Genomic DNA, 14,520 nt, shown 5'->3' on the forward strand with positions numbered 1-14,520 from the left:
GCAGTGATGTAGTAAACACTGCAACTGTACGTGCATATCCTCAAGTTGGAACAGTTTTTGTTGCCGTTTAGACTTTTAGGAATCATATGAAATGTGAACTTTATTTTCTTTGTTAAAATTAAATTATCTTACAAACTGATATTGTCTCTGTATCAAGTGCACTTGAACAATCAGATTCGGCACTACATAGCCACTATGACTTTTTAAATAGGTTCTACGAATTCCCAATTCCCAATTCCTAAGGCTCAAATTCTCAGATAACTTCAAAAGCAAAGCAAGCTAATTTGACTGTAAATTAACACCAATCGAAGCAGTCATGTTTATCACAAAGTTATTATTTTTCTAGTATTCGTAGAGTGTAGACGCTTTTAGTTCCAGATTTATTTAAACACTAAAAATGCTATCCACTTCGGTAAGTAAATGGAAGTGAAACAGGGGTAACAGTTGCAAACGAGCTCCAAAATAAAAAAAAAATCATTAGGAAAACAACAACATGAAAATGGAGCCTGCGACCTTGTCGAGCCCGACCAAGCATCCGTTACGCAATCAGTGGACCCTCTGGTACTTGGATAATGATCGCAACAAATCCTGGGAAGAGAAACAAAATGAAGTTTCGACGTTTGATACGGTCGAGGATTTCTGGAATCTGTACAACATGATTAAGTATGCGTCAGAGCTGCAGCCGGGCAATGACTATTCGTTGTTCAAAAATAATATACGGCCAATGTGGGAGGACGCTGCCAATGCGAATGGGGGACGATGGATTCTGTCGATGACGCAGCAGCAGCTGGGTAACTTGGACGATTTGTGGTTGAATGTGGTATGAAAAGTGATTGAGGTAAATGTTTAGATCGTAGAATATTCAACATTTCGATTATATCGTTTCACAGATGCTTTGTTTGATTGGCGAGTGTTTGGAATACTCGGACGATATAAATGGGGCTGTTGTTAGCATCAGACCAAGAACTGTGAGAATTTGTAAGGAAAATGTAGTGAAGACACTGTTTCGTTTCGTTAATAATATTTTTCATTTCTATTAGCGATCTGGACAGCTGATAGCAATAACCAGGACGCTATAGTTGGCATTGGTCTGATTCTAAAACAATACCTTCAACTGCCTTCGGATATTGAAATGTATTACGGGAAGCATGAGGATACGGCAAATAAAGTCACAAATAAGTCGCTTTCGCTTCATGTTTGAAGAATTGATTTCTGGCAATAAAATTGGAATGAAACTTGAATCTGATTTTTTGGTATTAGTTTCGTAAAAGTGGTAGTAGCGAAGAAATGAGTGCATGCATAGGTATGAATCGGAAATATTTTTGTAATCTGTTCATCCCTTGTTCTAAAAAATAATAATTTCCATGACCAATTTGTGAAAAAAATAGTATGTTACATACCAAGGAATGGTCCGCTTCGCGTCGCTCCATCCCTGGACGTTTTCACCACCTGGGTCTAAAACACACCTTTTCGATCCGTGGTATGTATACTATTTTTCTTCCTGGAGTACCAAAGTCACATTCCGAACAAAACAACAACAGATTTGCACGCCATATTCAGCTGCGATCTCTATACCACATGCGAGATCGTATGCGATATCACAAAATCTCATGCGATATCACAAAATCTGATGCGAGATCGCATTTAATATCACATGTGTAGCATTTTCATTTGTTATAGTACATGACACATCTGGGAAAGAATAAAGATAGGATCGAAAATGACATAAGCGGGAATGAAAATTGAGAGAAAAAAGTGTCGGAGAATGTTGCTCTTTCGGTACTAAATTTGGTGAGTGAATGTGACGGTTTTGGTACTTCAGGAAGAAATAGTATATTACTATGCAAGGGAAGTAAAGTGATATCTCGTATCGAGATGAGTAAAAGTAACCGAGGGCTTTAGCCCGAGGTACATTTACTCATCGTGATACGAGATATCACTTTATTTTCCGTGTGTAGTACGACGTTTTACTATGCGAGTGATGTAAAGGCAATTGCCTATACATGTAATAGCCTTATTACATGCACCAGCATAGTAAAAGAATATTTCTCTGCAACAGAAAAGAATTTCAAAAGTTTGGCTATCGTTTTGTGTAACAGTAAAGTCTACAAACATTGTTGGAAGCCTGAGTAATAAGTTTCATAAGAGCTTATCAAATTACGTGACGTTCGCATGTTGCCGTGTCAAGTCAAAACGCCGAATCGAGTCTTTGCTTTCAAGTAGCTTTCGAGAGTTTTAAAATTCTTTTGTATTTTACTGAAATATTCAACTTTTTCAATAGTAGCGTAGAGCTATCGAAATACTTTTTCAATCTATTCAACCACGATGGCTCTAAATTTACATTTAGATAATGACTAACTGCTTCAGAGATCCGTTGTGACGTGACTAATTTCCTCTAATAGATTTCGCTTCAACATTTGCCTATAATGCAAACCAAAGCTTTGCTTTAAGCTTCGCTAGATGATGTGTCTAAATTGAATGGACAAGCACCAAATTCTTTGTGTAGTAAACCATCCGAAAACGTTACACAGTGGCTTTGCTACGATCAGTGTAGAACACTGTTCTGCTTGTGTTTTGGTTGGAGTAAGCATTTTCTTTTGTTTCATTTATCGGATCTGTTACTTCTTTTTATCTAACAGTAAATTGATGCAAAATCTTTGACTTCGTTTCATTTAACATGCATTTTGATCTTAAGTTCACGCTAGCCAGTAATTTTCGTTTATTTTATCGTCGTTGTCGAAAACAGATGAATACAACAAGTGTCCAAAACGTTTTATCCTCTCACTCATCAAGAACGAGTTTATCATAAAACATGTATTATTGATGAACGAATCGTCAACATTGACATTGAAGTAAAAAAAAACTATTACTTTTACCATTCATCCTTTTAATTTTTTAATTATTCAGTAGTGCTACTTCCCGGTTTAAACTTTGAACAGGCCAAGAAACTTTACTTATGCGCCAACATTTTGCTAATTTATTGTACAACTTTTCTCTTTAAAACCGTTCAACCATGTCGATTAAATAAAACAAAAAATTAAAAGCATTGCAGCTGCAAAAATACGTGAATTTGCTTTGATGATCCACTTCAGTGTTTCAATTATTCAAAGATTTCCAAACTTTTTCAGTTCCTATTCCCTTTTGCATAAGTATAGTAGTTTCTATCGACGTGCATGGTGAGATTAATTTCAAAGTAACTTTCACTCGATTATATTGTGATATAATGAGTAAACTTTTAATGAATTGTTTACATTTAAATGGTTTTCACTTCACTGAACGAAGACTCTTTGTCGGATGAATGAGCGCATCGTCAAACTCGAACCTGTATATAGTATCTGAAATTCATTGATGCAGTATGTTCAAAATTTAAATGCAGATTTTATGTTACCGTGATAGGTTTCAGGTGTAAAGCTTTACGAGTATACACAGCACATTAACAAAAGAATACCGTGAAAATATTGACTCGATGTCAAAGTACGAAAAATGTAATTTTGTATAAGAGGAAACGATTACTACACACGTCTATTGACGGAGTTGACAATTTCTATGTACATAGTCTATAAAACAAAGCGTGTCATCAGTGGAAACTAGAAACACCATAAAGTTGAAGTTTAAAATGATCTGTCAGGAATCTATTTGGTTGAAAAAATGGGAAACAAAATGCTTACGGCAAGTACAAAAAACAGAACGAAATTGAAGGTAACAATAATTTGTAAATTGTCATACGTTCGTAGCGTTTTCATATCGGATATTTTGTACCCGAATCTCGCTCCCCGAACTAACATTTTTATCGTTCATCTTTTGACAAACAGGAATCGTTACAATGCATTTGTTTTGCTGAATAAACCTGATTTCAATACCCATTTTTGTAGTGGATGTCGCTAACAGATATTTGTTATGTTTTGATATCGCAATAAAATATCGTTGTTTTCGTTTGAACGTAGGTTGAAGTGTTCAGAATATGAGAGTCCAGTTACCCAATCACACATAAAAACGGTTTCTGATCAATAGCTTGCTACGCACGACAAACATTATATTGTCGATTACAGCTACAGGAATGAACGACAAACAGTACTCTGATGCCGTGTTACACGGCAGAGTAAAACAAACCTAGCAGGAGCGGTTCATTTTCGATACGTCAAAAAAGGAACCTAATTAACTGTATGAAAATGAACTCAAATGTATACTGACACAAATTGAAATAATTTATGCATAAATATAGTGAGGAGGTAATGCCATATATAACCGAATCAGATGTGCGGTGGCACGAAAATTCGATACAAACGCCATCTCATCCCTTCGTTGAAAACAAAAAATGGAATAGAAAGTCGGGCCATCTGTTGTGAGATAGCGAAAATATTTTTGTGAAATACAAGTAAATCGTAGTCAACCATTTAAAAAAAGATGTCATTGGCATCGAACTTATGAGCTAGGTCGCGCGTCTGAATGGCAGATGGTAAGAAGAAGAGCTGTAAATCAATCAACATATGTACTGAAAACACATGGAATAAATGAAGTATTAGATCCGATAGTAAAATGCAGGCAAAGAAAAATATGAAGTCACAATTATAATCCACATGCATTACCAATGTAACGACCCTTACATAATGTTCCCGAGCAAAAAATTTAGTGGAAAAGTATACGAATACTGCATTTAATGTATACTTCTTTAAACTATCGCGTGACTACGGAGATGTTCGAGATATTCGAATGGTTGACGGAGTGTTCGAGCTGGACTCATTTGTTCGTAATTTCAATAAATTAGGCTGCAGAGGCCTAATAGAAACGGAATTTTGAATTGGAGCCGGTATGGCACCATCCGGTTTGCTACAGAAGTTATCTTATTATATAATTAACGTCATCAGTTTCCTTATATTACTATCGATTGAAAAGTCTTTTCTATCTCAATTGCATCCGTTAAACATTTGTCACGTAGTATGCAACGGTATGCGCCGCATTCTTTTCAAGGCGAGTAATCCAATTATTTTGCAAAATTGTGTACATGTATACATGTACATACCCAACACAAAATCAGTCGAGGAATTTTGAAATTTCATTGATGGAAACGTAATTAATTATGAATGAAAAAAATTAATTTTCGTTGGTTCAAAGACCATAACTCAATTGAATAAAATCAGAGATCAATTTGTAATTCTAGAGAACTTTAGCAAATCACACAATAATGACAAAACCAATAAGTTCCAACAATAACGAAAACGATATTGACACGGAAAAATTTTATCATTGTGAATGAGGCCAGTTGTTCACAAATCATGGTGTGTTACGTAGTGGTAGAATTCCAACTTTCTTGTGAAAGTACTTTAACAAAAATTAAATTCAAATAGAAAAATATAATCTTTCGGGTTGAACTTTTCTATACACTGCCGTATGGGATACCGGTAACTCTGATACGAAAATGCGTGTATCTCAGTTGGGATACCGGTCTCCCGGTATAACTAAAAGGAAAATCCACATTTTCTAGGTCGGGATACCGGTATCTCTGATACGAAAATGCGTGTATCTCAGTTGGGATACCGGCATCCGTGATACAAAATGCGTGTATCTCAATTGGGATACCGGCATCTGTGATACAAAGTGCGTGTATCTCAATTGGGATACCGGTATCCCGGTACAAATAAAAGGAAAATGCACACTTTCTAGTTCGGGATACCGGTATCACTGATACAAAATGCGTGTATCTCAGTTGGGATACCGGCATCCCGGTACAAATAAAAGGAAAATACACACTTTCTAGTTCGGGATACCGGTATCACTGATACAAAATGCGTATATCTCAGTTGGGATACCGGTATCCCGGTATAAATAAAAGGAAAATCCACACTTTCTAGTTCGGGATACCTGTATCACTGATACAAAATGCGTGTATCTCAATTGGGATACCGGTATCCCGGTATAAGTCAAAGGAAAATCCACATTTTCTAGGTCGGTATATCGGTATCTCCGATACAAAATACGTGTATTTCAGTTGGGATACCGGCATCCGTGATACAAAATGTGTGTATCTCAATTGGGATACCGGTATCCCGGTATAAATAAAAGGAAAATCGAGACTTTCCAGTTCGGGATACCGGTATCACTGATACAAAATGTGTGTATCTCAGTTGAGAGACCGGCATCTGTGATATACAAAATGCGTGTATCTTAGTTGGGATACCAGCATCTGTGATACAAAATTCGTGTATCTCAATTGGGATACCGGTATCCCGGTATAAGTCAAAGGAAAATCCACATTTTCTAGGTCGGGATATCGGTATCTCCGATACAAAATAAGTGTATCTCAGTTGGGATACCGGCATCCGTGATACAAAATGTGTGTATCTCAATTGGGATACCGGTATCCCGGTATAAATAAAAGGAAAATCGACACTTTCCAGTTCGGGATACCGGTATCACTGATACAAAATGCGTGTATCTCAGTTGAGAGACCGGCATCTGTGATATACAAAATGCGTGTATCTTAGTTGGGATACCAGCATCTGTGATACAAAATTCGTGTATCTCAATTGGGATACCGGTATCCCGGTATAAGTCAAAGGAAAATCGGCATTTTCTAGGTCGGAAAATCGGTATATATCTGATACGAAAATGCGTGTATCTCAGTTGGGATACCGGCATTTGTGATACAAAATGCGCGGCGCGAAATTACTAGCTATCGCATTGCCACAGTTTATATAGACACCCGAAAAAATATTTTTTCTTTTTGAATTTAATTTTTGTTAAAGTCTGAATTCTACCACCACATAACACACCATGATTTGTGAACATATTTACCCATCCCGCCTCATTCACAATGATAAAATTTTTCCGTGTCAATATCGTTTTCGTTATTGTTGGAAATTGTTGGTTTTGTCATTATTGTGTGATTTGCTAAAGTTCTCTTCTGTATTATGTACAAGAAACACTATCGTTCCTTGCAACTTTATTTTTAGACCCGTACGAAGTACTGGGGTCTTATAGGTTTACGCATACGTTTGTAACACGTCGAATTGGACTCCCTGAGTAAGGGGAAACCTATTGTGGTTGTCTAGAGATGTCAAATCATCGAAAAAAACAAGGCAGCAGAACAGTCGGAGCCGTAATCCTATTTCGTCCGCAACCATAATACGTCCGTAGCCCTAATAAGCCCGGAACCCTAATACGTCTACAACCCTCTAATGCGTCTGTTACCAAAATGCAAGTCAAGTTGGGCATTGTCAAATTTACTGAAACTGTTCATTTTTAAAATTGCGCATAGCGCAATTACGAAAGCCCGTACGAAGTACCTTTCAAATAAAACCAACAATTTACGATATTATTTTAGAAACCCAAAATTTTTTGCCACCTTTCCATTGGGTATTCAATTACCTCTCAAATGAAACAAAAACTAGCAAAATCGGTTGAGATTTACTCGATTTATGTGCAAAAAGCACTTAGGGCCGAGTAGCGGCCTTAGTCCAAGGGCCCAAATTTGAAACTTTTTTTGCCATCATTCTATTCGGCATTCAATTATCTCTCAAATGAAACAAAAACTAGCAAAATCGGATGAGATTTACTCGATTTATGTGCAAAAAACACTTAGGGCCGAGTAGCGGCCTAAGTCCAAGGGCCCTAATTTGAAACTTTTTTCGTCACGCTCTTTTCGGTATTCAATTACCTTCCATAAAAAACTAAAACTAGCAAAATCGGATGAGATTTACTCGATTTATGTGCAAAAAACTCTTAGGGCCGAGTAACGACCTTTGAGCCCTCCCTACAAGCCCACGGTGCATCTTACCCAAAAACAATGTTCAGCAACTTTGTTCTACTCGTCGTCAATACTTTTCATTTGATATATCACAAGCAGCTATTGCGTGTGTATTTCGGTAGATATCGTCGAAAGACTGAAAAACACCTATAGGGCCCTAGCTCTGGAGGGGCCGACCCTACCATGCCCATTCTCGAACTTGACCTTACTTTTGTCGATACCAGTCGGGGAAAAAAAGAATTTTGAAAAAAGGTTGTGAGTTACTCAAGCTAGAGGGGTCACGGACATTGTAAGTGATTTTAAAGGGCGAATAGCTTTTCAGTAGAGAATGAAGTAAAAGAAATGAAGAGTTTCACAGTAAAGGCTTTTGATACGAATAGGTGTTTCGTACGGGTCGGCGTTAGCTATGTTTTTATTTTAATTATAACATCCAATGACATGGAGGGGGAAATCACTATTTTGTGATTAACATTGTTAATCAGTTAATCTGTTAATCAGAAACATAAGTTTTGTGAATTTAAACGGTTAATCGGTGATTAACATTGATTAACCGCTATTTTTCACGTTTATTTGTAGTTTTGCGACGATTCCTCCGGTCAAATACTGGTTAATCACCAATTCGCCATCATGTTAATCACTGGTTAATCATGTTAATCACATCAATAAAAAAGAGTGGTTTTCCCCTCGAATGACATAGTCCTTGATAATATCAATGAAATGAAACTTGTTGGGAAGTAGGGCCAGAACTTTGTATACTTGTAGGTTGTTATAGAAGAGAGTCTGTGGAAAACATTGTGCAATAACGTTTAAGATGCGTCTTCTCGGAGAACTGCCCATCGGCTAGTTCTTCATAATAAGACTCAGTCGATCGCCAATTTAATTTTTATCGAGTTTCATATTTCCATTTAATTTTAGCATAATACTCCTTACAGGACTGGGGACAGGGACTGTTTAATGAGGAGAGTTATGCCCTAACCGTCATAAAAAACATTTCCCAAATTAAAAATTTGCGGTTCATTTTCATGCATATCTCTCTTCAAATAGTGGTTGCTGACATTTTTATAAAACTTCAACTGAACTTAAACTAAACTAAACATCGAACAAGATTATTTAGAATTGAATGAGCCAACACTCGCTTAAAACGTCAAACCCTTGTTTTCAAATCTGTTCACGATTTCGCGATATCACTCTTGCTTAATGGCATTCTCAACCAGTATCCTACGCTTGGTCGAATCATTAAACAGCTTTGTCATCTTTAGTTCGCTGTTCCGTTTTGAATCACTAACAATAAACCAATGTGTTTCGGCTTACACATATATTCCCTTCCCTTCAAGACGTCTTTTGAAAGGGTAGGAACATCAAATAATTTTACTTATATGTAAGATCCTGAGCTATTTGACAAATTTTCCACAAATCCTTTGTCACGCTATTTCACATTCTATACAACAAAAATCATTCTCTCATATATAATTCCGCCTGACGTGTCTTTATAAATTCACTGTATGTAACCAGTACCACCATTTTATTGTGAAACTAATCTTTACTTCGGAAGACCTTAAAATAAGCAGAAAAGCTGATAGTAAACGAATCCCTACATGGAACATTATCGGAAATTTCAAGGAAAATTTTGTGTTAGTGGTATTATTAATATGTAACACACAAGATTTGTGTAGGCTTGACGATCTATGTCTACGTGTACACATATACACAAAAGACACAGTTCCAAGTCGAGTAAGTATTATCAGCCATCAAGTTTCACATCTATGCATATATTATACACATTCAAGACAATCTCTGCTCACCTTCATTTTTTGGATGGAATACCGGGGGGTTGGTATAATTTCGATTTACTTTCAATTTTGGTTCGAAATGAAGTTGAAACTTTAACGAGAATATTAGGAACGTGATGTGAAATTTTGAATTTTTTGCTATTTAAGCCCCTTTCCTGGCATTACCAACCAATTTGTTCTACAGCAAGTTTTCCGAACAAGGAAAATATGAAAATTATTTCAACTAATAACAATATAACGAAAACTGTATGATAATGGTATTATGTAAATTAATTCAATTATGGGATTTATACCGTTATTGACCCATGAATATATAACACGTCAACTGACTGCGAGGGACGAGAGAAATTGTGTGGTAGTTTTTTTCCCCTATGTGGGATATTGTGGTTTTAATGTTTATTATAAATACCTACGCTTTGTTTCACCGTGTACATTTATGATACACAACATTTCAAACTTTAAATTTTTATATACCAACGGGAGTTGATTCATACGTTAACCTGTTCGATAGTCCCGGTCCATTTTCGTTCGTTCGTTCTTGTTAAAATTGAATTAGTTATGATGTGAAATAAGTTTCGAGACAGCTTTCTCAATGTGCGGCTTTTGACTAACAGGAAATTCCTAATAAGACTACAAAATACAACATTGCGCTTTGATTCAGAAAATAAACGTTGAATCATATTTCTTCTGTTAACGACAGAAAGAACGCCTTTTAATAACACAATATACGAGTTAAAACTGTTGAAGAAAAGGTTTTCAAAACGTTGAGAAGTAGAAGATTCGTTAATTATATGATAGACGATAATCATATAATTATCGAATCTTGACAGATATTCATTGGAAGTTTTATTTTTTAGGCCTTAGAGAGATTTGATCATCTTACAGGCCACGTGCCCAATTACAAGCGATCGTTTACATTATTACAAAAAAAGACAAATTAGAAAAAAATTAGAGAAAAAATGACAAACTTCCGTCAAAATTCAAAGAACGACATCACTGCACGTTTGAAGGCATATCGACTCGGGTTGGTATAGATCATTTTCATTATACGGTACTTGTCAACGTAACCCCCTTAATTTTTCGTCAAGTAGTCCTTAACCTCAATCAATTGAACGCAGTTAACAATTTACTGATTTTTATATGAAAATCGTTCGTTCAATTCATTCGATATTTTTCGACATGTCTGACAGTTGGGATCGTGTCTGACGTTTACAAGGTCATGAAAATGATCTATGGTCAAGTGATGAAAATATCATGTTGTGGTGCCGTTTGATTCGGTGTAGTGGCTCATTTTCTGCATAGTTGGATGTAGGTGTCGGCAGATAGAATTTCGGCGGATTCCTCGTATAGCGGTTTGGTTGGTGAAATATAATATCGGATGAGAGTGTCGTAGTAAGACTTCCACTGATCAGGTTTTATAGTAACATTTCATTCAGTTGAAGGCGTCGAGTCTCAAGTGAGTGCATCATATGATGTTTCAGCCTTGATTTGTAATCGGTTTTTGCCCAGTTGAATCTATAGAATAAGTGTCTTGTAAACTTTCTTTGAACTCTCTAAAGTTGGTCGATATATTTGGTGTAATAAGGGTTCCAAATAGAACTGCAGTATTCGAGTCGAGTGCGCACATATATATCATACAGTTTAATTATACTTTTCGGGTTCCTGAAGCTTCTCGTCGTTCGGAAAATGAATCCAATCATCTGGTAACACTTGCGGGTCACGTTAGAAATGTGATGGTTGAACTTTACCTTTTCGTCGAATTCCACACCAAGTTCTTTTTTAACGTTGACTCTGGTAGTACCTTCGCTATTAATTGAGTAATTGAAGTCAGTTGAAGTCGGTTTGTTAAAAGCGAGCTCGCTCACCATTGCTCCGTTAATTGCTCTATGCATCAATTTGATGATACGAACGGCGGTTTTCCCAGCTGAACTTCTTAAGGGCCGTCTGAAACTGATTCACAAAAGTGGTAGCTTCGACATTGAGAACTTCAGAGGTCTGACACTGTTGCCGTCGCTGTCGAAAATATTCGAGTACATTCTCTCGGAGCAGTTAATCGAGTACCTCAACGGATTGAATTTCTTCAAAGGAAACCAGTTCGGATTTATCCGCCATTCAAGTTGTCTGTCAGCTGCCTATCAACTCGTCGATTTCCTTCAATCAACATTCAGGAAAAAATATGTGGCTGTCATATTCATTGACTTGAAACGTGCCTTCGACACCGTGGATCCGAAACGATTGTCACTCAAAATGGGACGGATCGGTCTTTCCGAAAGAGCTGTTGATCTAATGATGAGTTACCTCTGTAATCGAACCACGGCCACCGTTATTGGCAAAAATTGCAGCAGTTTCCGAAGCATCTCCGTGGGAGTAGCCCAAGGCTCGAAAATGGGACCGTTACATTTCCTCATATATATCGCCGACATGCTAACACTTGGGTTGCTGGGTAAAATACTTTTGTATGCTGATGACACCGCGCTGTACTACGCATTTGATACCCCAGAGGAACTTGAAAACGCAATGCAAAGGGACACTTTAATATTGAATGACTGGCTCTGCCGCAACGTCCTGACAATGAATGTCGGTAAAACGTGCTACATGACTTTTGGAAAATCGAGGCATCTTCCAGACTTCAACATCAAAATAAATGACGATTACATCAAACGAGTCAGAACTTTTAAATATCTCGGCCTAGTTCTGGACGAAAATCTGTCATTTAAGCAGCACATCGATCATGTGATGAAAATGATACGTCCGTTTATCCCACTGATGTGGAAAAGAGGCAAATATGTCCCTATTGAAAAGCGAAAACAACTTTACTTCGCGTATGTACAGAGCCACATTGCATATATGCTGCCGATATATAGTGCCGGATCCAAAGCAAAATTGAATCGGCTGCAGAGACTACAGAATCGTTGCATTAAGGCGCTGTATCGTTTACCACATCTGACGCGGTCAACGTATCTTTACTCAATGAGTTTTCTACCTGTTGAAAAACTTGCTGTCGTCGAAAGGGTCGCTCAACTCCACAAGATCGTGAATGGACTAACTAAGCACAATTTCACAATTCGACACAATCGCGATGTTCATTCCCATCATACTCGCTATGCGGACAACTTAAGATGCCCCGACTATCATCCAATCTTGAAACAAGCCACGCATGAATACAACAGCCTCTGTAATAACCTTCGAAGTTTGAAGTGTATAAAAACTTTCAGGTCTAAGTTGAAGATCGAAGTGATGAAAGGTGCCAGTGATTATAATGTGATATCGCCTTACTTTTACTTGAATTGAGATGTGCAATTTGAACTTATTTATTTATCTGACTCTGTGATATAGCCTAACGCTTAGACAAAGATTTGATTTCTAATCGCTGAACTAAAATTTCTTAGACCAAGTTTTCGATGAAAATGTATTTGTATTTATCTGTAAGATTAATTTATGATTGTTTCGCATATACTTATAGTATTCCCCACATTATAATAAAGGAATGATAAAATAAATGAATTAAAAAAAAAAAGTCAATTTTATCCGTGAACGTGTTGCATTTTTTCACATTCAGGCCCAATAGTCGCCGTTTACACCACTCCGACAGTAAGTCCAGATCGGCTTGAAGATCCGTACAGTCACTTTCGCTTCGTATCTTTTTCGAAAGCGAACGCCACGATGAGTCAAACGTCGCCGGAAGACTATTTATAAATATCAAAAACATTGGAGGACGAACTGTAGTGTACCTGTTACGTACGTGTGGAACCATCGTTTATCAAGGACCCAAAACAGGAAATTTCAACAAGAGCGGAGATAGCTCCATAATCAACTAGAGTTGAAATTTTCTATTTTTTCCACGAGGTTTCGCACAACGTTACTCATGTGAGCCTTTGCACAGCCCTTCTCCTGGTATGAACACTGAACAATGACAAGTGTCAAATTTGGAAGCTACTGTTTAAGATTGTTTGTATAGTCCTCATACAAACCCTCGATAAGTTCTGGTCTCTTTAGATTTGATTGCTTAAGCTGTCGAGTCTAACAATGAAAGCTGATTAATACTGATGTCATTTTACATTCTCTTTTCTCATTCAACTTACCTTTAAATGTGAATTAAAATTCGCAGAACATTGATTCAATAAAAGACGTAAAGCTATACTTTTAAACAATTCATTTATTGGTAGCCATGATTAAAGATTTTATTCCTCCGACAGATAATATTAAGTCTGGTTTCTTATTTAAAATGTTTCAATATTTTTTTTCTATAATTTTATGTATCTTACGACTTTGTGTCATGAACATTGTTTGTGTTATTTAGTTTTTGCTTCGTTTCTTTTTATTTTACAATAATATCTTCTGTTGGTTGCTTTTTTTAGTATTCTTATACATTTAAAAAATAGTTTTCAATGTTAACATTTATTATTTGATTGAAAGGAAATCATATGCCTCATCATGATTGAGATTTCTTTTTAATATATATAAATGCTAAATAAAATGTTTCTGAAGTTTTACTTGATGGAAAACTTCCATTTTAATGCATTTTCTCATTGGAAACATTTTCGTCGTTTCAAGCTACTTAAAAATTGTAAAGTACATTCATCAGTCGTTTTTCATTTTGAAAAATATTATTTTTCTCATTTAATATGGAACTGCATTATTAAAGGGAATTTATTTACAATTCGAGAGAAACATTTTGTCATTGTTCAATGTTGTTTATTTCAAAAATGCTTATTTCCTATTCTCCTTGAAAATGGAAAAAAAAATATTTCCAATATTAACATCTACTTATACTTATACGTTGATATTTTTCACTAAATTTATTTGCGTTTAAAAAATAATAACGAAAATAATGATAGGTATGGTTTAGTTGACAATACCTGGAAAAACAACTTTTGTACGAAATATTATGTTGTGAAACATTTTTATCTTTATTCAGATGGAGTTCAGGGCTCACAGGAACACCATTTGAAGGAGTTTTACAATTCACAATTCAAATTACAACCG

The 14,520-nt window shown here is 36.3% G+C and overlaps 1 protein-coding gene across 1 annotated transcript; it reads left to right on the plus strand.

Moving 5' to 3' along the window:
- Window positions 1-294: 294 nt before the first annotated feature.
- LOC119082279 (eukaryotic translation initiation factor 4E1-like) lies at window positions 295-1,241 on the plus strand. The gene is made up of 4 exons (XM_037191755.1): window positions 295-412; window positions 482-820; window positions 891-978; window positions 1,041-1,241. Exons 1-4 carry the CDS (start codon window positions 398-400, stop codon window positions 1,199-1,201), a joined length of 603 nt encoding a protein of 200 aa, XP_037047650.1. The 5' UTR covers window positions 295-397; the 3' UTR covers window positions 1,202-1,241.
- The last annotated feature ends 13,279 nt before the right edge of the window (window positions 1,242-14,520 follow it).

Source organism: Bradysia coprophila, unplaced genomic scaffold, assembly GCF_014529535.1.
Source record: "Bradysia coprophila strain Holo2 unplaced genomic scaffold, BU_Bcop_v1 contig_415, whole genome shotgun sequence".
NCBI classification, from domain to species: Eukaryota; Metazoa; Arthropoda; class Insecta; order Diptera; family Sciaridae; genus Bradysia; species Bradysia coprophila.